The sequence below is a fragment of the Branchiostoma lanceolatum genome, chromosome 2 (assembly GCF_035083965.1).
Source record: "Branchiostoma lanceolatum isolate klBraLanc5 chromosome 2, klBraLanc5.hap2, whole genome shotgun sequence".
Classification (NCBI taxonomy): domain Eukaryota; kingdom Metazoa; phylum Chordata; class Leptocardii; order Amphioxiformes; family Branchiostomatidae; genus Branchiostoma; species Branchiostoma lanceolatum.
In genome coordinates, this window is record NC_089723.1 from 12,626,751 (window position 1) to 12,651,139 (window position 24,389).

General features: G+C 41.3%; 1 protein-coding gene across 3 annotated transcripts in view; it reads left to right on the top strand.

Annotated features, from left to right (window-relative positions):
* Positions 1-6,845: 6,845 nt before the first annotated feature.
* LOC136427502 (dorsal-ventral patterning tolloid-like protein 1) overlaps positions 6,846-24,389 on the top strand; it is a 36,539-nt gene continuing 18,995 nt past the window's right edge. For 2 of the 3 annotated variants that reach the window (XM_066416393.1, XM_066416395.1), the window contains exons 1-2: positions 6,846-7,060; positions 18,351-18,530. In XM_066416393.1, the coding sequence (XP_066272490.1) occupies positions 18,470-18,530 (61 nt within the window). In that variant the 5' untranslated portion in view covers positions 6,846-7,060; positions 18,351-18,469. Of the gene's footprint in view, positions 7,061-18,035; positions 18,531-24,389 lie in introns of those variants that run through there. The other variant, XM_066416394.1, reaches the window with a different exon arrangement.

Sequence of the window (24,389 nt, forward strand, 5' to 3'; positions counted from 1 at the left end):
CCGAATTTCATGATAGGACTCTCAAACGTGGGACAAATATAAGTAAGGAAGAGAGAAATATTAATAGATATCAACTATGCAAATGATGACCACATTTGGTCGCATTAGGTGCGTATTGCGCGTACGCCTGGGTATGACAAATTTGTTAATACGCGACTCACACGGACATGATATACGCACAATGCGTATCTCAATCGTGAAAGTTTTAGGTACGCAGGCATACACAAAGCACGGCCCAGTACGCCGGATATTTTTGTAAGGGCCCTGTCACACTTGTGCGTATATTCAAGTGCGCATGAGTTCCGCAGTAACATTTTTTTTTGGTATAAGTAGATTTTGCGTAGAGGAAGTTGTTTTCTACTTTGACACCGATGAGCAGTCTAGTCATCAAACCAAAGAAATTACTTATTCGGCTGCAAACTTAATCTAAACACCAAACATGTTAATACGCAACTCATGCGCACTTGTATATGCGCACAAGTTTGACAGGGGCTTTACTACCAAAAACTTTCGTGCGAACGCTGTTACGCAGCTCAGACGTCATAAATACGCAGTGCATCCGTCCGACTTCGGTCGAGTGCGGCACGGGCGCGCTATGTGTTCGCGCTTCATACGCGGTAATACGCTTCTCCTGCGGCACGAGCAGCGTACACATAACGTACGGACAGCGTACACATAGCAAACTCGACGAACATCCGGGGTACATTCCAGATTTGTTATTTCATTGGTCGTGCCGGGTATTTAATTTAGTTTAGGGCAGAGAGGAAACGAACACAACCAACAAAGTCTACATAACTTTTAATGTAAATAATCATTGAAATGACCGACACAATCGCAGTGTCTCTGTTACACACTCATAAAAGTCCTACTTGTCGTCACTTGTGGAGGCGTCTTCCAATAACAGTTTATTACCTAACTACGGATCTTGACTGCACTGTTGTAAGTTCGTTAACCGGGGAAGACGAAGAATCCAGACTTTGTGCCACATGTTACAACTTCAAAAAGTGCAACGGCAGCATACGGTTTCAAAAAGATAACGCCTGCTCGATCTGTGTATACATCTCGATTACATGTCTGCCCTTCGAGGCTTCCACCTGAAAAATTGGCATCGAGGGTAAACGTGATTGACTAGCCCAAGATCACGGATAAGTGGCCATTGATCTATATTCCAATACACGCAGCTATCATCAGGAAACGTCCCAAGTGCTTTCTGTGCCCACACGGCTATTCATTGTGTTCAACCCACCAACTCAAGACACACTCACCTGGCTGAGAACGTCTTGGAAGCAGCCCAAGGACCATGATTGTCTTTCAATGGTTCTTGAATGTTATAACATATCGAAGGTCATAGAAAAACTGACGTATTCATCAGAATCAGAAAATTGATGGTTAGCCAGGGGCAGGTTAACTGAAATCACAGACATGCCAAAGCTGTAATAATGTTATGATTGCAACAGCTGACACTGTTAAACCCATAATTTTTCACTCTGACAATCTTGTCGCCCAGGATCAATACCATATATTTATTACTTTTCCCTCTTGAAGTAAGCAGCTTGAAGTATAAAACTGCATGATGCGTTACTGGACGTCATGATGTAATGGGTGTATATTGAATACATATGTATCAATTAAACAAAATCTTTCCAAAACTCACACTAACTGTATCAGAATGACCTAAGTATCACAAATGCTACGCTGAACATACAAAATAACTGGTATTCTTACAAGTAATAATTTCCATGTTTGATCAGCGTTTTTCTTAGGGATGAAATGTGCAATAGTTAAGGGTTGATGACCCAGCCCGAAGTGTATATGGTGTCATAACGCCTGGTCATTTGCTATTATCCACCTCGTTCGCGACAGAGGGATAGGCGGATCATTAACGATATTATCATATAGCCTATCCAAACCGACCCGTATAAGAGTAACAAACTCCTGCATGACGCACAAATCCCTTAATAATATATGTATACATGTAGATACATTTAACCAGGTGATTTTTGAGAAATGCCTTTGAAAGTTTAGATGTGTCCTTTTATTCAGAAGACTTCAGAAACCAAAATTAGAATGGAGATGGGCGCCGCCTTATGGTGCGGGGAGGACTTAAACTTCTTTTTTAAAAACTAAAATCATAGCAAATCTTAGATAGATTATTTATCATTGGTGCTAACAAAACACTTATCTTGGTGAGAATGGCGAAAAAGCTTTGTAAAACTAGAAAGGCAACATTTGCGAGCAAATACAACATATTTCACCCATCTCCCTCCCCATGCAGAAATGGACTATTCTAAAATCACACCTGGACAAATTAAAAATGAAATATTCTAAAAGAACCTACATGTAATACATAAAAGTGATCTATGGCAGAGTTATCCCAGTCCGAAATGGAGCATTCCCAATTTGACCCCTGTGCAAGAGGGGACTCTTTCACAGGCAACCCCATTCATAATGGACATTCCAAAGCACTTCCACTCGAAAATGGATCACCCTAGTCCACCATTGAGTTTGAAAAAAAAAAGTCCCTCCATGCAGGTATGGGCTCTTCCAGGGCACTTCCACTCAAAATGGACGAGTCCAAGGCCATGTCACATTCATTTAAACAAAGTAATTATCCCTGTCGAATATAGAGTTTAAGAAAATGACCCCCGTGCAAGAATGGACTCTTCCTGCGCCATCCACATGTAAAATAGACCAGTCCAAAAACGCTCTCACTCAAAAATGGACTTTTGCATAATCAATGCAGTTCAAGGCTAATGTATATATATTTTTGGTCTGAAAATGGCCAAAGGAAAAGAAGAAGAACATGACCAAAAACAACATATTTAACCCATACTGTAGTATAGGTGAAATAGAAATAACGTTACCACATAACAGAATATTTGAGTTAACTGTTCAATTGCTTTTAGAAATATTGGAATAAAATCAAATAAGGTACACGACTCCAATTTTGAAGCTTAATCATCTAGTAGGAAGTCTTTTATCTACATCCACAAAATTTCAAATCATGGTGGTCACTACATTCCAGTTGACTTCCTTTGAAAGTCAGTAGGTAAGTGGCTAGCAAATTGACATTGATAAGGAATCCCGTCGTATTTCAACTAGAACCTGAGAATCTGACTTTCAGCAGAGCAGATTGGCCCGCACACCTAAGGTCGCAGCTTTATTGTCCATACTGCCCCCTTCTCTCTCACCTCATGTTACTGGGTGTCACCTGCAAAGTAATGATCATAATGAATTCATGGTTGACATCAATGGAATGCTCTGTACTTTATAGTTATGGCCCGGCATTTTAGTTTTGCACCTTACTACTTCGTGAGTCCCAGAACGTATTCATCCCCTCTCTATTCTTGTTCTTACACTGCCCAAAGCGTTCGGAAATCGCTGTTCGGCTATCGGCAATCTTCGGGTGATTTCGGCATCCGTTCGTGTGCTTCTTTGGAATCTACGGCGGATCGGGCGTTGCGGTTGTTAACTACTGTTAGCGTACGATTCTCGTGAATCTTTCAGTAGATCGAGTACACAGTCGGTGCGTTAGTGTACGATTCTCCGAAATCTTTCCGTTTCTTCATTACTTAGCGGACCAAGTTCATATATACGGCACAGTAATACCGATTTCAACAAAAACTCGATAGCCTATAGCTACCGCCTATGGTATATGTTACTATTTTGGCCACTCAACCCGCTCGTCTCCATCCAGTGGTTGGTCACAGGAAGTAGACAGTTGATGATTTCGTTTGACTTCTTCTGGCTGAGTTAAGCCTTGTTTCACAGATCGATATACCTTTGTTAAAGCCCCTAGGCTGATGGGACCCATAGGGCCAAAGACTAGACCTCTGCAACACGGCAATCCTCAATCCACGTATGTATGGCAAATCAGAATTGGAGGAGGTAGAATCTAGAAAAACACCAGAACTAAAGCACAGAATGGACCGTTTCAGCCGAACACAGCCCCGTCCCCTATATTCGATTTCGAACGCCTCCGTCAAAAACGCTTGACGGACGTGACAAAAATGGCCCCGCCGCTGAGCTAACAATAATGGGGACTGACTTTGGTTGAGTTTTTTTGGGTCTGAAACCGTTTCAGAGCAGACCAAAGAAAAATGCTATGCCATCTTTGTGGACGGCTGTATCCACCGGGTAGAGTTGTTTGAGGAAAAGTGGATGTAGTTGCAGTGAGACCCTAATGTTTGCGGTCAATACGTTAGCGGGTGGTGCCGCATAGGATTACCTTGTTGTTAGTGGTCAGGTGCGCCCGGTTGCTTACAAACAGCCGATGCACGTGTAAAGCAGGGTACGTATATATGTGGCAGGTTTCCCACTGTGTTGGCTGCACGCATGGCAACTCTTATGATCTTAAGCAATCAAATATCAAAATGCCCTTCTTATATTTCAATTTTCGCTTTCAAGTTAATCAGTTATCGCGCACAAGTACGGAAAGACAGAACTTTGCACTAGCGGACTTTGTAGTAGTGTGGTACAAGCTAACCCTTTTCTTTTTCATTTCGTTCTTGTCCTGAGTATTAGTGCAGCCAATTAAGTGGAAAACTTGTCACAGGTACACGTACCCTGCTTAAACGTGCCGTTTCTGTCCTACTGGCGCTGTTTTTGACGGAGGTATCCGAAATAGAACAGGGGGTTCTATTTGTTTGACATGGTGTTTGAAGGGAACTCTCTATTGGAAGTTCCGAAATTCCATTTAAGATAGTACTCACAATAAAAAAAATCTTTCTACATCCAGGCATAACAAATGGTTGGGATTCTAAGACATGATTTATTTGAGGTACAGCAAAACGCTCTACAATATTGTTTGGTTAGCTATTGACAGAAGGTTAGTGCATACGTGCCATTATGGGTCCCCAGCAGATCCCCCGTTGCCGCTATGTCGAGGCACTAATAGCGCCACTTCGCTTACTTGATGGAGTGTGGTCTTTACTGTGGCCGTTATTTGTAATGCCGAGTAGAGCTGTCTGTGTCTTGGACGTAATCCAAAGGCATTAGGAGGAGAAGAGAGCTTGTACATCCTCGTATTGACTGTAGGACATGATATTAACTCAGCAGCGTCATGCCCGGCTGAGACTACCAGGCGACACATACTTACATTTGACTTAGTTATTGTGGCAAAGAAGAGAAAGTACCAGACACACATACATAGCGGAACGACTACTGTCTTTTTTGTTTGGTGCAGCGCGATAGCTGTGTTCTTCTCAAACATATTAGCAGATATTTTAGAAGACAAACAAACAAACAAACAGACAGACAGACAGACAGACAGACAGACAGCCAAACAAACAGACAAATAGACAAATAAACACCACGACGTTTTTCCTGCAGCTTAATTTAGTTGTCCTCTTATTGATCAGATTGACAAGTATATCAGATAGTGCTGCACTCTATAAAGCAAGGATCAAAACCTTATCTCTTTACATATGGGCAGCATGCCAAGAAATCTTTCTGATCGCATATTCAAAGATATATATGCCGTTACCGGGCGCGGAAACATTAATATTCTCTCTAAGGTACATCTGATGATCATAGTTCTACCCCAGTGTCGTCATATCAAATAGCGTTGCCAACAGTTGCTCATCGAGCTCGGGAGGCAACGATACTTAAGATTTACATTTAGATTGTGGGGGAATCCACGTCCCGAAGACATTACTTTTCCGAAGTTGGTAACCAAATATAGCCCGAAAGAGACATTTTCCCTAGTGGGAGAAGAAATAATGGTTTCCTGTATCTTGCAGCCATCAATATCGATGTTTTGCCGAAATGATTTAGAGCGCAAGTTGATCTTTTCACCAAATCGTCCTTACGCAGCAATTTCACTCAAAATAAAGTATGATTTCCGTGGGATTCAAACGTGAAAATTAAGCAAATATCGGTACTGTGTTGTAATGATCTGTAAAATTAATGGACTTCAACTTTCAAACTTGCACCGGGTACCGTATAAGACCTTCAAGCCTAAAGGAAAGAAAGAAAGAATGATGTTATTGAGACCTCATTAGATTGTCTTGAAAACCCGGATATCTTCAGTGTGCTAACCACTGGGCTTACTGATGGTGCTTAGTAGATCTATTTCAACTCGCCGTTTTCTTTTGATGTCACAATTGTCTTAGGGTACCGGGTGGAAAGATGAGAGTAGACGTTATTTGTCCAAATGCGGTGAACGCTAGTACTGTATGGAACATAGATGTCCTCATGCAAATGAAATAACAGAATGATACCATCACAGAATTATTCGTTGAACGCTCTCGTAGCATTAAGAAGAAGTAAGAGTTGTTCCATTATCACTAGCTAGCTAAACACACATTTTGACGTGGCAATGAAGTTCAAATAACGCGAAAACCGGCCGTCGCTGTTTAATACAAATTCCAAGTCTAGCTACGATGACTGAAGGTTGAATATTGGCCATTAAACATATCTTGTAGGTCCTTTGCGATCCCGTGTTTTGTTGGTATGCTACAACAATTGATTCAGCACCGAGGTCAGTATCGCTTTCCGTGAACCCCGCGCCTTTTCAATCTCATACAATCAACACCATCGTTCAACTCAAGTCCCAAAACCTGGTCCGAATTTAAAGTTGCCAATAGAACATCTCAGATGATAAGGCTGGCATGAAACAAATTTGATTCGTCACCATTTACATCATACGATGACAGGAACGACAAGCCATACCTAAAATATAGACAATACGTGATTCAAAGAAATGACTGCCATCTCAGTGTGATTTCAACCTCTGACGCTACATAATAACGGGGGGGGGGGGGGGGGTAGGCTGATCTTGTTTGAAAGCGCCCAGCATGCACGGCGCGGTTGTAATTTGCGGAGGTTGAAGCCGCGCGGTTTGCCAGTAATTATGGCGAACAATAGAGACGAGTGGTGCGCACTGACTCACACCCGTGGGCTGACTCACTGATGTATCGGCTTGCTGCGAGTTTTTGACTCACATGGAAAGTCACCCTGCCTTTGTTTTCATCTGTTGTTCTCCCTCAACGTCATCTCATTCTACCGAAGTATTTAAAGGGACCCTTTGGCTTCCAGAAGAGTGAGCGAGACCTTAAAGGTAAGTTGTACGTTCCTCTTTCATAGATAGGTAATACCAACCCTGATAATGCCACCGGGTACCACAAGACCGCTACACTAAAGAAATGATATTGTCAAGGCCTTCTCAAGAATGTCTTTAGAACACTTTATTAGATATCTGAAGTGTGTATACCTCTAGGATTACTGATACTGCATTAGTAGATCTCTTAAAATCCAACGTTAAAAAATGGGGCGATCTTAGGAATTATGAGAGTTGAAATTACAATCGTCATGATTTTTTCAATTCTAGAAAAGGACATGCCTGATGCTTTTTTCCTGCTGAAGTGTACATTGTTGGTATGCATCTAATGGAGTTTGTCGAACCTATTGATCCGAATATATCCCGACGTTTGTCAGATTGTACACGTCTCGGTATCAGGTCCAGTCTAACGCTGACTATTACAGATCGGGAGAAATCCAAATGCCATTGATATATAATGTGGGTCGATTGGCGAGGGTCAAACTCAAAGGATACCGTAAAGGTCGAAAATGTCGAACTAAATTGGAAGCTCATGCTACTTTCTGTGGTTTCTGTTTTGAGCAGCAGCAGTGAAAACAGGTGAAGGATTTTGTCCTATTCTGAGCTGAATAAAGTGATTATGTGACTATTTTCAGTAAAATTAAATTTAGTTATATGACGAGGATTTCGCAACCTGTTATTTTGCTGCCGGTTTGCCGACAATTTCGAAAACAAGCATAAGACGGACCAGGTTTAACGTTTCTTTAACAAATCCAGGGACTTGCCCTGTTCTACCACCAGCAAAATCTACCAGTATTTCATTTGAACTGTAGCAGCTCTTTTTTTAAAATCATTTTGATGCATTGATAATGAGGGATGTTTTGGATTTGAATACGTCTTCTTGATGTCTAAAATCACAATCTAGCTAGTTTTCTGCGCCACTCTTGATGAGTTCCTTGAATGTAATACGTATTGCGCAGTGGGGCTATTTAAAGTATACCTATTTATGTACCCACAATGTCAAGCGAACAGCTGATGATAGAGACTTCAAATTTAAATGCACCAATTGTAAATAATGTACGCTGCCAGATAAAGTAACGTACGCGTAACTGCCTATCAGTTCCAAAAAGAGAGCGATGCCCTGATAGGTTGCGATGTCCCTTCACAGAAAGGTTTCGCCGGATTTTCTGAGTGGACGTAAAACATTGATAAACCGAAGCATAAATGTTGCACAGTCAAAAGTAGGTAGGAGTTGCCAAAAGACGTCACTCACGGACTTATCGGTGTCTGAGTTGGAGCTACATATCAGGTTAGACCCCGTTCACACTCACTTTTTTCAATCGCGATTGAAGTATAATCGCGATTGAATCGATCCGATCGCGATTGATTTTTTCAGTGTGAACGCTCCCAATCGCGATTGGAACGATCCAAAACGATCCAATCGCGATTGGATTATAACTACCTCCGGAGGTAGTTTGATTGGATTAATCGCGATCGGATCCAATCCAATCCTATCAAATTTTGAGTGTGAACACAACTACGATTAATTCCATCGCGATCGGCGGAGATTTCGGCTGGTTCCGGGGGTGGGAGGTCATACATGCGGGTACGTGGGGTCATAGTTCGCATCGCGCGGGAAAACAAACCCAATCCGCACGTCAGATCGCTCTTTTACAACAACAACAACAACTTTTCATCGTCAACAATGCCCAAGAAGAAGAATAAAACTCCGTCAGCAACTTCAGCTGGTGGCAGATGGCGCGATGAGGAGACCAGGGTCCTCATCGCAATCTGGGGGAGAGAGGAGGTGCAGGCCAAACTGGGGAAATGTCACCGAAAGAGGGACATTTACCGCACCAAGTGACAATGTCTAGCGGAAAAATAGACACAAAACAAGGACAACAAGGACAACAAGAACATTTACCAGATGATCGCCGATAGCATGCTTCAATCGTGCTTCAATCGCGATCGGATCACGGCGTACTTTAATCCACTTGGCGAAAAGCAGTGTGAACGCAAAAGTTTCTTTGCGTTCAATCGCGATCGGATCGAACAATCGCGATTATACTTCAATCGCGATTGAAAAAAATGAGTGTGAACGGGGTCTTAGGAAGATAGGTCCGAGAAGGTTATGATTTCGGTGCCATTTGTCTGTAGGTGGGTTTGTGGACAACACAAGTCGAGAAATTGTCGACGGGTGCTTATTTATGATATTTGATATGTTAGTAGCCGGCTAGCCGTTGGCACAATGTAGGACAAATTTGAATATGGTTTCTCAAGGAGCTCTCGATGGTGATGAAGCGAAACCGGTGTTTTGTGTAGTATGATCATAATTTTAAGTGGCTGATATGTCTTGGTCGCTTTCCATTCATTACATGATATAGTGTAAAGTTTATCGTTAACATTTGGGCAAGTAACATTACATTGCATGCTGCATACCTTAGCGATGGGCGACCTAGAGATTTTGTTACCTTCGCCGAGAAGGTTATGTTTTTATTGGCCGTTTGTTAGTTTGCCAGCTGGCTGGGTGTGTTTCTTTGTTTTTTGTTTGTGGACAGCATAACTCGAGAAGCTGTGGACGGATCATCAAAATATTTGGTAGGTAGGTTGGTAGGTAGGTGTCGGGAAAACAAGGGTTCAAAATCCTCCTAGCGGCGTTCTATGGTACAGAAGCGGAACTTCTGGGTCTGCGTGTTCTGGACATGCTATGGAAAGGAAATTCACGAGTCAGATACAGCTCTTGAGGTGGACAGTACGTGGTGTAGTTTTGAACCCCCTAGTGACTTCTATGGAACTGCAGTGGGCCTTTTTGTTGGAAAACGTTGTTGGAAGAGGATGTCTGAAGCAAAGGTTGCAGGATTGTCAATCTATTTGGCATGTAGGTATACGTCTCTCTATGAAACATTTCATTAATATTAAGCAATTACTCAGTCGTATGCAAATAAGAACCTGATTTATACAGTTAATGAGTAAAACTTATAATTCAGCTGCATTTAATACTTGGACGTTCAGATATAGTATAGTCGAGGATAGCAACCCCACTGCAGTTTTTCTATCTGTGTCTGTGTGTGTCTATGTGTGTGTGTGTGTGTGTGTGTGTGTGTGTGTGTGTGTGTGTGTGAATCATAAAACCGTTGTTGTCAAACGTTGATGCACACATTTTTGAGGATGACTGCATTACTGAAGCATCCATTCGTTACAAAATGCACAAATATCTCAAGAATACGCGTTTTTTTGTAATTAGAAAATACGATGATGAACGTTTGGCTATATCATTACTCAGTTATTGGCAATATTTGGTGATGATCATGTGTCGAAGTAGTGGTAGAAAAGAGTGTTTTTTATTCTTCTAAACCGGCGTAGATCACTGGTTATGCAAAACAGATCGACAAGAACAAGTACTCACTCTACAGTAAAACGGGACATTCATAAATTTATTGAGTCCGCTGCCTTCCTATTCCGCGTGTGAAGAATAATGCTTTTTACTTGCACGCGTAATAAAAAGAAACAAAAGACCCTTGTTCTTACTCATCCAGCTAGATTGCAAAGATGTCTCACTTTCTGGTTGATTTATTCACAACATGCCTGGCAAAACAATGATTTTTTTCTAGCGACGAATCCAGCTGATATTACAAAATATTCAGACTACATGTCCAAACAAGACCTTCAATCATATACCAAGTATTGCCAAAACCCATCAATTCATCTGTGCCTTAGTATTGTGGCCTTGTTATTTAGAACATTGTCATGATGACAACACTTGAAAAACGGCAGTAGTTGGCCAACCAAGCCGGACCTAAAGATTCTAGACCGTAGGCCATGTCACACTTCCTACACATTGCACATGCGCAATCATGGTGAAGTATGGCTTAAAGTTCAAGATCCTTTGGATGACTAATTAGGGTTTTCTTGAATAGTATTCAGAGCCAAAGCCTTTCTCGTTTCTACGTGTCTAGACGTTTTTGCAACAGACTAAACGTGTAAACTATAATGAAAACGACATTTTCATTTAGCCCTGTGTAAGACAGAAGAAATTTAAAAGAAGAATTCATATATTTCATATCTTTGTACCCAAAATCGTAATTGGTCACTGGGATCTTGAACTTTGACAAAGACTCAGAACTATGAGATCCACGTTTAGTCAATGTTGTGGAATCATGGAACTTGGAACCACTTTGTGCTTACAGGGGCAATTTTGTGGAAGCATTACAGCCTCCAAATCCAGCTCTCGGGCTGTTTTAATTATGTAGTGTTGAGGGAGAAGGGGAGAAGACAGGCAGGGACGGTTGACGGATGTGCAACCGGGAACAGTTACAGGCCTCAATCCCTGACGCCTCGAGCTCTTCTTTAGAAATTACCTCACCCCCATGATTTAACACCGCTGAAAACTAAACAACATTTGGGTGTGAAACATGGGTGGAGAACAACACTGCATAATTCAAAACGATACATTTCTATTCAGAGGTTTGGTATAAAAACCTAGTTCTACCAAATCTGTCCTTAGTCACTGACGAAAGATAGCGGATGCTATCTTAAACGTCTGACTTTTTCAAAATTTTATCCAGTTGCTTGAGTAATTATAACTATTTTTGGAGATACCTTTACCTGAATAAAATCCTTAGTGCAAAGTGAGGAAAATGATAAGAAAGTATAAGAAATATGTCCGTCCATAGAAATCTCCTTGGATTGTACAAATGGGGTCTTCTCTTGTTTGTTAGGCTTAGTGCAGTATTCACAAAATATGAAATAACATGGAAATTAATAACTCGAGTCAATTCTTTTAGTTTGGATTAACTTTGACATTTGTACCTGTTAAAAGATGTACATTTAAGACGGCCGTTATTGGTGTGAGCTACGTGTACATGTGCCCAGTGGGGCTGTGGGCCATCGAATGAATGTAAATCGTTACAAACAAAGTGACAAGGAGAACTGAATAAAAGAACTGAATGAAAGAAGAAATCGCGGAAATAAGACACTTTCTCGTCTTCAAGACACTAGTAAAAAGATGAATATTCAAAAGAATTTGCCTGAAAAATGTGCATGACAAAAATGCAGTGTTATCATTTTGTTTTCGAAACTTTTATTCCACAGACTAGGCACAGAGCATTTAATAGATAATCAAGGACGGTGTGTGTTATTGTCAAAATTTGAGTGTTTTCACAAAAAAAAGATAGAGGAAAAAAAGGTATTCTGTTTGGTGATTGGTTTGATAAAGAAGTGAACCAGAAAGATGAAACTGTGTTGAATGGAATTATATCTAAGTGATAAAAAAGGATTCATCATCACCAGTCGTGGAACCCACCGTGACCGTCTCTCAGATAGGACGTTAAATGGAGGTCCCGTGTTTGGGGAGAGCCACACCTTACGCACGTTAAAGAACCCACCACACCTTCCGAAAAAGAGTAGGGGTATGCCCCGGTGTGCGATGGTCCAAATCCTTCTGCCTGCAGTTGGTGATTCATTACAAATCACCCGGATGGGGGTCTGGCGAACCTCCGTCTCGTATCAGCCATACGGTGATTTACACCATTCACCTGGACGGGAGAACTGGCGCATCCCCGTCTTGTATCAGCCAACGGAAGGGTATGTCACCCCGTAAGGGGCGGTATAACCCCGACAGTGCGCAAGTATGATGATATGTTACCCAATATCATATTTGCAGACTTCGCTGTATCGCCCGGGTATCCGGGGGGAATGGCATGACTCGCCATTCATTTACTAAGGACACCAAGCAAACGAAAGTGTGGCTTCGGGCCGTGCTAAAAAAATTCCGCCGGTGCGAGCTGGTCTCCGGTGAGGAGATGATGTAGACGCGATACGACCTATTAGTGGCGAGCAGCCGGCATTTCCAGCCGACAGCCCGGCACCTGACAGAGGGCGTGGGGTCTGACGAGATTTCTATCGGAATAAAGCCCGAAATTTAGCACCATTCATCATCTTAAACCTGTCAATAGGACCTCATTTCGAATTCATAGTTATTGCGTTGTATGATCACGTGTCGTTTAAACGAGATTTAGACTGTTACGTGTACCAAGGCTAGAGTCACAAACGATCCTATGCTTTTCTCCCTAAAAGTACTAATTGTGAATGAACAAATCGAAAAATATCGAAGTTCCGGTCACGGTGGATTCCACACTGTGTCGTTTCATGCACACTTGAAATATCCTTTGGGAAATGGGAGGGCATATTGAAGACCTTATGTACGTCGGCAAATAATGTCGGCTTCATTTGTGTAGAAAAACCTACAGAGACCCTACGAGGGTTGCGTACGTGAGAGCTTAAGTAATCCAAGGACATGAAAACATGGAATGCTTTAGCACGGGAAGAAAAATTGAGCAAATAAAAAAAAACGCTTTAACCCATGCCATTGAAATCAACGTACCAGTACCAATGACCAGAGACGTCATCAGACAGGTTGATATCTAATCAAATAATGAAAACTTCTCATTGGTGAAACTAACTTGCACAATCTAAGCGGCAGAGGATTAACACAAAACCCCATTACTGCCACTTTTATAATGACCACATCCTGCATTTAATCGAATTACTTTGACGAGGATTTCCGAGTAAGAGTCAGCAGACGTCTGGTTATTCCTTAAGTTACAATTACCGCAAGATAAGGTGTAGGTGCAATCTTAGGTGGGCTGCTGATGGGTTCAGAAGCAACCCCTTTTAGCTTTCTTCTGCGCTTTCTAGCTGTAAATCACATTAAGATTTATCGTATCTAGTTGGTCTTAACACATTCTTTTATGAATACAATTTTCATGCTTATTTTTACCAGTGGTACATTATCAGGTCTCCTTGTTTATTATTACATTTTATGTCAAGTTGCCCATTCTACGACAACGAAAGAAATGAGCTGTTTAAAGAGGCCACCATATTTCATCCTAATTTCTCCACGTTTTCAGACGAAAAGAAAACTACTCTCCTCTTAACATCACAAAACCCACATATCACAGAAAAAGTGGGATCATTCGTCTTCCACAGTCTCGGAAAAAGAAGTCGAACTCAATAAGTTAAAACTTAGTGGCAGTAGTTAAGACTAGAGTAGACATATGTTGTACTGTCCTTTATTGTCTGTCCGTCCACTCCGTGTTACCTGTACATGTACTTGCAATTAGCCTGCGGGCAGGAATTTGCAATAAACTTTTCATTATTCATTTGTTTTGCTTTTGTTAATTTTTATTGTATCAGATTAACTCAATGTATACTAGATGTGTATTCAGTTTCTTTTCCCTTTGATATTTGTATATTTTTGCAATTCTATTCATTGGTTCAGCGCATGTACATGCCAGGGTTGCCCAACTAGCCGCAGGCTATTACTAAGGGAGAACCCATGTGATAGCGACTGTAGGTCCTGTAATATTTGTTTATCTTTAAGTTTTTTACTCTCCAGGCAGAGGAGGGGTTTCGGCTGGTTTTTGACGTGTTTCTAGGCGTTTTTGTCGGGCTTTCTACTTTGTCATATTTTTTTGTATAGCCAAACCACATTCCTGATGTGGGTTGGCTATACAAAAAAAAAAATGACAAAGTAGAAAGCCCCACAAAAACGCTTAGAAACACGTCAAAATCCAGCCAAAACCCCTCCTCTGCTTGGAGAGTATAATTTTTTGGATATATCCTTCTGTTTCTCTGATAATAATATCTGTCAGTTTAAGAACATACAATAAAAATTGAATAAAAAGATTCTTGAAAAGATACCGAGTGATGACATTTGATTTTCCCCTGCTTTCGTATTCGGAGGATTTCTAAAAGATAACAAAGTCTTAAAGTCTGCTGAAAGTTTGACATAATGATAACTACTCCATGTCGCAGTGGACTTAGATCCATCTGCCTGATGACGTCACTGGACTTAGATGCTTACTGTATATGGCCTTGAGAAATGTTGCCACTGATTCATTTGTCATCTTATCCTGGAGTGAGACTTTGATTAAAAAATATAAGAAGCTTGTACTCATAAACGCACTTGTTCGCAGAGTAAAGTCAGCCAGCGGCAACTGAGTGTTTGACAAATAACTGTCTATGCAATAAGAATAAAACAAACTTGGCATAGTATCATCTAAAGCAAAAACGTAAATTATGAACTATGTCTCACCCAAACAGCATCTTAGAAATGGATTCAATAGAAGGAAAGGGAAATATACTAAACAGTGCAATTAAGAGAACTAGCAGTTCAAAAAGAACGGCGGCGCCACAAACAAACATAAGATTACGAAATCGTGATAGACTGGATGAATTTTACATGTCAACATGTAATGTCCGTCATTCTATTCATAAATATTCAAATTCATACCTGTTCTAGACCCCTAATGCACTGTAATGATAAAAGTGCAGACTCTGAGTTTGGGGTTGCAAAATTCAAAGTGACAACTTGGACGTGCAAATGGATTCCGTCAATCCCGATTCATAACATCCATATGGAATTGCATATCAGTGGTTTACTTTCGAAAGATATTCCATTATCATATATACAACACAACATCGCTGCCGGAACGCACCGGCCCAGGGGAGCTCAACCTGCCAGTGGTCCATACGAAGCCATAACTGCAAGTAGGTTACCGATAAAAGCAGGAGACGTGGTCTGTCAAATCACTCAGTGCTACTTTTTCACTTCACCCACTGACACTCCGGTTTCTCGCGGCTATGTTAATGCACCTGATCCAAGCCGCGTCGCGGAGGCACGTTTGAGTTGTAGTGAGATGATTGATGAGGTGCTTCCTAAGTTCATAATTTATTCACCCTCATCCGTCTAGCTATGTTCCGAAATGTCATCCTAACGTTACTGTTGGACCTACCGGTGTATCAGCACAAATTTAACCCCTACCTAGAGTATAAACGTGCACGATCCAGACTGTACCCCCGGGGTGTAATCTGGGCTGGCCTAACTCACAATCCAGCTCAGCGTACGGCTATTTTCAGGAAAAAAAATTAATATTTCTCCTCTGCCATGATATTCATGGCAAATGACCTTAAATTTGGTACAGAGCTGCGTTGGAAGTTTGTGTTTGGACATTGTTTTCAATCTATTTGCTCCCATTGGGTTGTATTTCTGTTTATAGATGTTTTTTTTTTCGATTTTAGCCCAAATTTGGAATCTGTGCCCCGAGATGATGTCTAGATCTGACACCATTCTAGATGTGTGTTAGACATATGTCCGTTCTGAATGAAAATGCAATAGGATGGAGTCGGAAATGATTCTTGTTATTTGATAAGAATTGTTTCAAAAATTGTATCAATCTTTTATTAAGAAGACGCATGCCATGAACTATCCGCATGGCCCATTTATTTTGCCGTAAGCCAATTGAAAGAATGAAGAAAATGGTCACAATGTTACAGTTTACGTTGGATTACATTGAATTCTTACCCAAAGCAAGAGATTTGTGTGGGTTTTGGCACATTTCCAGACGTTAAATCAAGGAAAACTAGTTTTGAAAGAGTTACCTGCACAAAAGCCTCACAGTATAATTTGGCAAAAGTGGGCGGAATGTAAAATATATATTCGCGCAGCTAGCTGTGGTTCTTGTAAAAGCGGCAATTTCCCGAAGAATATCGGCACCATTGAAAGCAAGATTTTGATGGCCTTCCCCTATCTACTACTCTAACGGTACTAACTTTCACCTATCAGTAATCATGACAGAGCGTCCATTAGGTTTTACACCCCGGTCATTTACACCGTAAGACTCTTTGATTAAATAACCCGATACTATCACTCTACATAACCCATTGTCTCGATGAAAGCTCACGCGTTCAAGGGGCCGTTTGTTATATGAATGCCATTAGCGATATCACTTGGCTAGCACGAGACTTAGACAACTTCGAACTCCAGTGTAGTAATACCAATCTACCTGGGAAATCAATAAAGAAGCCATTTTAGATCCCCTTTTCTTTAAAAATCACTTGGCCCCTAATGTTGCATTCCTTCTCTACGCAATGTTCATTTCTACTATATTTTTGCCTCCATCACTAATGATTCCATTCGCTCCAATGTTTCCAATGGATTTGGTGTCAGCATCATTATATGTTCCATGCTGCTGTACAGCAACATTTTTATTCTGCGCCATTTTCTCAGGGTCCCCCACACCGAGTCTCTATCCCTGATATACCAGGTCATCAATCTGCTGTCAGACGATCGCTCCTTAATTAAAGCTAGAAGATGGAAATGTAAGGACATCCCTTATGTGAATATGATAAAGTCAACAAATGCCATCGTTGCAGTATGCATTGCCGTCTAGCTCATCACATTACACGTAATTCGACCTGCCGATTTTCTCGTCTTGTCCTCGCGAAGCTGACCCCTATCCCTGGCCCCAGGCTCTTTGTATTAATCAGGATGTATTCAATAACGTTATCCTGTTGATTAAGCATTGATAAGCGGCTTGGACCCGCCTACTGATCGTATTAAAAGATAGTCTGCCATGGCCCATTCCACAAGGGACCGGTAACACACTGTATTCATGCACAACTCATCACCAATAGCTGCTGTCAAAGGCTTTCCACACAACGTCTTCTTTCTACTAGACTGTGCAAATATTTGGCTTTATCTTCTCAGAATATCAATAAGTAGAATTGCAGTCTCTGACCTAAAACAAAGTGTTCACTGTAGATTTGATTTTTTCAAGCTGCTTAACAAACCGTGACAGACCGTGAAATTAGCAATTTTCCCACTGTAGCTGGTCAATTCTAGAAGTGACAAAATAGATTGACACATGTAACTGTCGATGCTGACAAATGATCATCAGGAAGACCAACAGTTTGGTATGTCACCCAAATGTCATCAAAACCATGAAAGTGTATGGCATGAATACCCCCAAAAGGTTTAGGTAGGGCCTTCAAGCGACCTTTCTCTCTGACGAGATTATTTCTCCTGCTCACATCTCATTCAAATTTCACCAGTAGCGGCCTGATGGGTCGATCTTTCTGCCACAGAAATCGCCTCTCTGACACTTCGACATTTACGGCGCATGTCCGGAGATTCTATGTACCATGAAATACTCCAGCTCAAAATTCGACAGGACATGACGCCTATATGTCAACATGTGCTTACATACTCCGTTACCTCTCGCGTATCTAGTTTCAGTATTCCTCATGCGCCTTCTTCTCGGCTCTTGGCTGCATACCTAACTCTCGTCTGGCACCTACAAAGTCGCCTCGACCCGTCCAAGCCTCCTTCATTATTATTTAATTATGCTGATTGAATGAGATTTGCCATTTACACAGTTAATTGAGTTTGTGTGCGCGGCGAGGAAAGTCGGGCTGCATCACGACCTCCTGCGGTTGAACAACGTCTTTGATTTTATTTTGCATGTCACAGGGTCCAATCTATACATGCGGGGGTGCTGAGAGTCTTGAAAGCCTCCTTCTGCCCATACCGAGCTTCTTCAAGAATCTTCCGGAAGTTTGGAGTCGCCGACTGGAGAAGAATCCACCGTCATGTCAATAAGTGTAAGCAGGTGGCATCGCAGAGCAGCTTCTCTGTGGGGAGTATGCACAGGTAAGGTTTACTTAATGTACAACAAATTACTCCAGCTTTCCAATTTTCTATTCATTTTGCGTCTGTTATGTCGCGGATTTCTCATTTAGCTTTCGTAACGTTTATATTAGATTTGACAAGTAGCTCACTCGGGAGTAAAGCGCGTAGAAATATTCCATAAAAATGCTAACTAAACATGGTCCCGAAACATATGCCCATATATATCTATGTAGGTACAGCAAAATAAGACGTAAACAGAGCATAGCCATTATAGAGACTGTAACACTGCTTGTTAGCGACATGATTTTTTTGCTTTCACGTTTATATACCCTCCTGCTTCAGATTTTCCGCTTTGTCAGCGAACCTCTAATAACAAGGCAGAGTGCAATAATCTTCACCCAGCTATACGCATATTGTTTAATTATGTTTTCCATTACCAAAGCACTTAGATTCGCCATTCCATTTCGGCTTCGATCAAACCCAGCATGGAGACGCTGTCTGCAGATAAATTGTTTGATAAAGATGTTCAGACCCGGCATTAGCTGGTCTGATGGGGTGCAAGGGTGTTATTCGTCAGTGAGATGACGCCGCCTTCATTTATACAGCAGGTCTCCCGTTCTTACACTGCACAGACCTACATGATTGATGATGTACTGTACATTGCTGAATGAAGTAGATGTAAGAACAAAATGATTGTTGAAACCCTAAGGTCCAAAAACACGAAGCTCTTTAGACTTTTGTGTTCTTCTCGCCGCAGTAATACTTTCACAGGGATCTAAAGTGACGCAGTATTATCTTACTAAAAGGTGTGGGGTGTCCACAGGAACCGATACATTAAAGAGGGAAGTCGTCACAAGATGTAACTTGGCAAAGAACAAAGCGTAATGTGCAGAGCTAAAAATCTTGTTAGATTGTGCTTTTAGCGACAGAAGGTTGTAAAATATAAGGCCACTTCCGTGATGATGACTATGCATACCAAACAGACGTACTAAAAGCAAAACCTCAGGACTTAAAAAAGTTTTCAAAGTGTGTCAGACAAAATTAAGAAGTCTAAGTGTAAAGGGCTAAAACGTGGAGACAACCTTTCGTGGTTGCAATTGTTTGGAAATGGGGAAAATCACCAATACGTATAAAGTATGTTCTACTTTAAACACAACTCTTTTGAGGGGTAAAAGGACATTTCCAACACATGATGACTACAAGGGTGACATGATTAATTCAATAAGCATGCCGGCTGCTCTCTTTCTTTACATTAGATGCTGTGTGCATATCTAAAGCACACGGCACCTTACCTTACCTTAGACCTTACCTTACCTTACCTTACCTGACCTGACCTGATCTGACCTGACCTGACCTTACCTTACCTTACCTTACCTTACCTTACCTTACCTTACCTTACCTTACCTTACCTTACCTTACCTTACCTTACCTTACCTTACCTTAGACCTTATATCTTAGTACTTAGATATAAGGTATACGGTAAGGTAAGGTCTAAGGGAAGGTAAGGTAAGGTAATAACGGGGGTTGCCCTAACTTATGACGCGCCCTAACATGTGACGGATTTTTTAGTGATCTTGTTATGCATAAGTACGCCATGTTTGTGTCCACTGACTATGCTCATAAGGAAGGTAAATAAAACATGCACATAATTGTTATTTGCATTCAAAACATATGTGTACACATTCATTTCTTGTTTTGTCGAGAATAGTATTTTGACAATAATGATGGCAACGCTGAGTAGAGGGTCACTGCGTAGCTAGACGGCCCGGCACCTAAATATACGACCTGTGCCAAGCAGATATACAACTATCATACACATAAGAAATATAACTTCATAAAACACACAAAAATTGGGTCTTTAAGTGTTTGTTGAGAAGAAAACCGACCAAAGAAAACAACGTAAACATCGCTGCCGTCTGGAGACGTTGTTTTCCCGCCATTTTTTTGGGCCGCGATGGTGGCGGACGGCGATTCAACGCACAGCTTTGTAACGCTCTAACATGTGATTGGTACCGTCTATGAAAAGGAAACTGAATACAGAGATGGCGAAGATATTTCCCAATAAGTAGACGGAGTATTGTTGATGTAAGCGGTGTCGTTTTTTCTTAATGATTTTGTAAGTCGGGTCGCATGCAAGACGTACGTCGGGCCGCGCGCAAAGTGCGTAGTAGCCTATTTCCCGCGAAAACATGAGCTTGGGTGCGCTAGATATAGCTCTTCTCACATGACGTTGGAAGTGCATACAGTCAAAATTTTCCGGTCAAAAGATAGCTAGAATATAGCAGACTTCAAGCCTTATTTACATTTCCCTAACTTCATCACGAACTTCCGAAGAGAGCAAAATTACCAAAGCGTAATAAGTTAGGCACACTATCTGGCGTAGCACTAAATCAGAAGGTACATTCGCGAAAACGTCTCACAGCGTTTGCCGCTTGTAACGCGGAGCGTGAAGGGCCCATGAACAGTATGAATACATTTCTTGTCCATGTATGTTCTTTAGATGAATGTGTTCAAAATTCATTCATTAAAACATGACCATTCTCTGGCAACCAGCAACCAGCAACTTCGCCGTGAGTTTGAGCGCGTAAAAAAAGTCATATGTTTGGGCACCCCCCGTTATATAAGCACACGGCACCTTACCTTACCTTACCTTACCTTACCTTACCTTACCTTACCTTACCTTACCCTACCTTACCTTAGACCTTATATCTTACCTTACCTTACCTTACCTTACCTTACCTTACCTTACCTTACCTTACCTTACCTTACCTTACCTTACCTTACCTTACATCTTACATCTTACATCTTACATCTTACATCTTGCATCTTACCTTACCTTACGTTACCTTGAATTACCTTAAGATGACCGCATAGAATACTATATAAAACATAGCGAAGTAATATTTTGTGGTATTAATTGTACTAAATAACTTTCTGTCGAAAATTCATTAAAATATCAATGGGATACGGATATTGTTGTCAAGAAATATTTGGAACATATGGTGTGCGAAGGCCGTGTAATCTGTATTTGTAACACTTCGCTGGAGCCAATTATGAAAACGTGCGGTAGTGATTGAACCGCGAAGGTCAAATATTTTACTGTTGCTTTTAACTGATAAACCCACAGGGAAACCATCTGCTCATTCGGAGGACGAGCCCACTAACATCATGTTTGATGGACGATACAGTGTGCCACGATGGCGGCTGTATATGGGCTGAGGTTGTTTCCAATCCATAGATAAGATGTTTTATGGAGCCATAAATTTCCAGCTTTCAGCTGCGGCTCAATAGAAGAGCATAACATAGCGGCGTGCATGCAAGAAAGACATTAAAATCAGAAGCACCACACGGCAGGAAAAGGTTAGGAATATACACGTGGGTAATTATCAGCTCGGTGCTAATTGTCTGGGCAATCCTAGTCCCTCAGTTGCAGTCAAACTCCTGCTCCTTTGAAATTAGACCCCGGTAGAACATTACACGTTGTTGAGAAATAAATTGTCTTCAATGGAGGCTAGAAAAATACAAATGATTGATTCATATAACGTCAGCTCTCATACTTCCTCCAGGTTCTATAAGAGCGCCACACTACTAACAAAACAGGAAAACTAAAGATCTACCCGTGCAGCGTCAGTGTTCTCCGATCATGCACCCTTCTCATGCCCAGGTGTTCAAGACATTCTCAAGATGACCTCGATAGCACTGTTTCTTTCAAATGCGGCGGAAGTATGATCGAGAGCTGACGTTATATATCATTCTTTGACAAAAAACCCACACTACTAGTGTCATGCGGATAAGGAAATCCCGATGAATAGTTGGAGGACAGCGCCGAAGACAGATGGTTTGAACTATGATTATTGGATCTTAAAGTCAACCGAGAATGCCATGGGGCTATTTTTATTAAATCCGAAATAAATGATACATAGCACCGGCGCACATCAATATCTAATACTCCCTCGTGGTAAACTCCAATTTTCAGCAGCCTACACTGTATGTCACATGTAATTAGACGGATGAGAAGGTCACACAAATCACAAAGCTCGTGCCATAACTCAAAGTCTTCGATCTCTTTGACTTTTACAAAGTGCCAACCACTGGTAAGCGATAGACCTAGATGAGTGAAATGATGAATGAATGCATATGTAAAGATATGAATTTTACAGTACAGCACAGAGCGGGCACATTTAACACTTAGATTAATCCCAAAGTAAGGTTCCCATTCCACTAGACGGCGATCTTGCTGCGATCTCGCTGCGACCTAACTTTGATTTGTGTAATCCTGGACTAGAATAGCATGCAAAACACACAAAGTGTAAAAGGATTAGTTTTGTATCCATGAACTCCGTTGAGCGTGCTGTCAAATTTTAGGTCGCAGCGCCGTCGCAGCGAGGTTGCCGCCCTATTGGAATGGGGGGGTATAACGTAATCCAAGGTAAACGAAAAATTTAGGAAACACACATCTAATCATAATATGAATCATATACGTACCAAAATTGTACTTTGCTACACGATTAGTTCGTCACAAAAAAATAAATTAGAATTGTCCATCTTACCATACACGTCTATGTATCTTATAAGGATTAGGCAATATTTCCTTGGTTTTAGAATCATACAAATTGTGATGACTAGTTTTTGCAGTAGCGATACGTAATTGTGGAATTAGAGTTTCCTGTTGAAGTTATGAAATATTGTTTAATGGACTTATATTGATACACAAGGTCTGTTTTCGGCTTATATGACAATCTATACGTGCAACGTAACTGGTGAAAAAAAGGTGACGTATAAAAGGTGGGTAAGGTAAAGGAAGTCCCATAGTTTTTTTGATGCCGTAGGGGCAGTGGGTTGTTATCCTCTGTGTCTGGGGCGGAGCCAATTCCCGTTCTTCCACCGGTTTTCACCTCCCCAATGTAAGTCATTTACCAATTTTTACACCTGGGTGGAGTAAGGAAAGTCGTGTTAAGTGTCTTCCCCTAGGGCACAACATCGGTGACATGTCATGGAATTCGACCGAACCCAGGAGCTCTGGATTCTGGGCCAAACACCCTGACCGTTAATTCAACACGACGCCGGTGACTATACACCATGTGAACACAGACGTTTGTGTCTATCTAAAACATGGACAAATTGGATCAAAATCATCGCCATTGCTTCCGAAACATAGATGAAAAGACAATGGCAGCAGTATAACTTAACGTTTTGACTAGAAAGTCAAAATGGCTTCTTTGTGAGCGGCCAGAAGAAAGACGTGCACAGAAAGTTGAAAGTTTGTTTGCGCCCACAATATGAGGAGCGCAGATGTTTGGGTGTGCGTGAAGAAATTTTGATTGACGCACCCAAAACTGTCCACGTTGACTTTAAATCCCCCGATAATTCTGTCAATACCGAACAGCACTTACATCCTTCGCCACACACATCACGTGATCGTTTTAGACCAATCCGGGTCCTACATTTCTAATCTGTTTTAAACTTTTCCTTAGTTGTGCTTAACTCAACTAACTTTTACGGCGTGAGCGTTTCATTATAAGGATGATAAACCAAGACCACTAAAAACGTTTATATGAATCGATGTGGCATTGTTTATAATATGTGCGCTTACACGAAAACGTGATATAGATTGTTGGAATATGAACAATAATTCATGAATTCACGGTTTGTCTTTGCGTGGTAGACTTCAAATGCAGCTACTCGTGCCGACTCAAGGTCATGTAATCTTATCAAGACAAGCCAGAGGTCATCTCCGATAATTTTGAAGCCCTCGGAATGAGTTGACAATCTCCCGGGCATACCCTGCGTATCTGGGAGTAGTGGTATGCATCATCTTGCTATAATGGCTGAAGATATCACCCAGACCGAATATATCTGGATTAGCATTGTGTTATGATT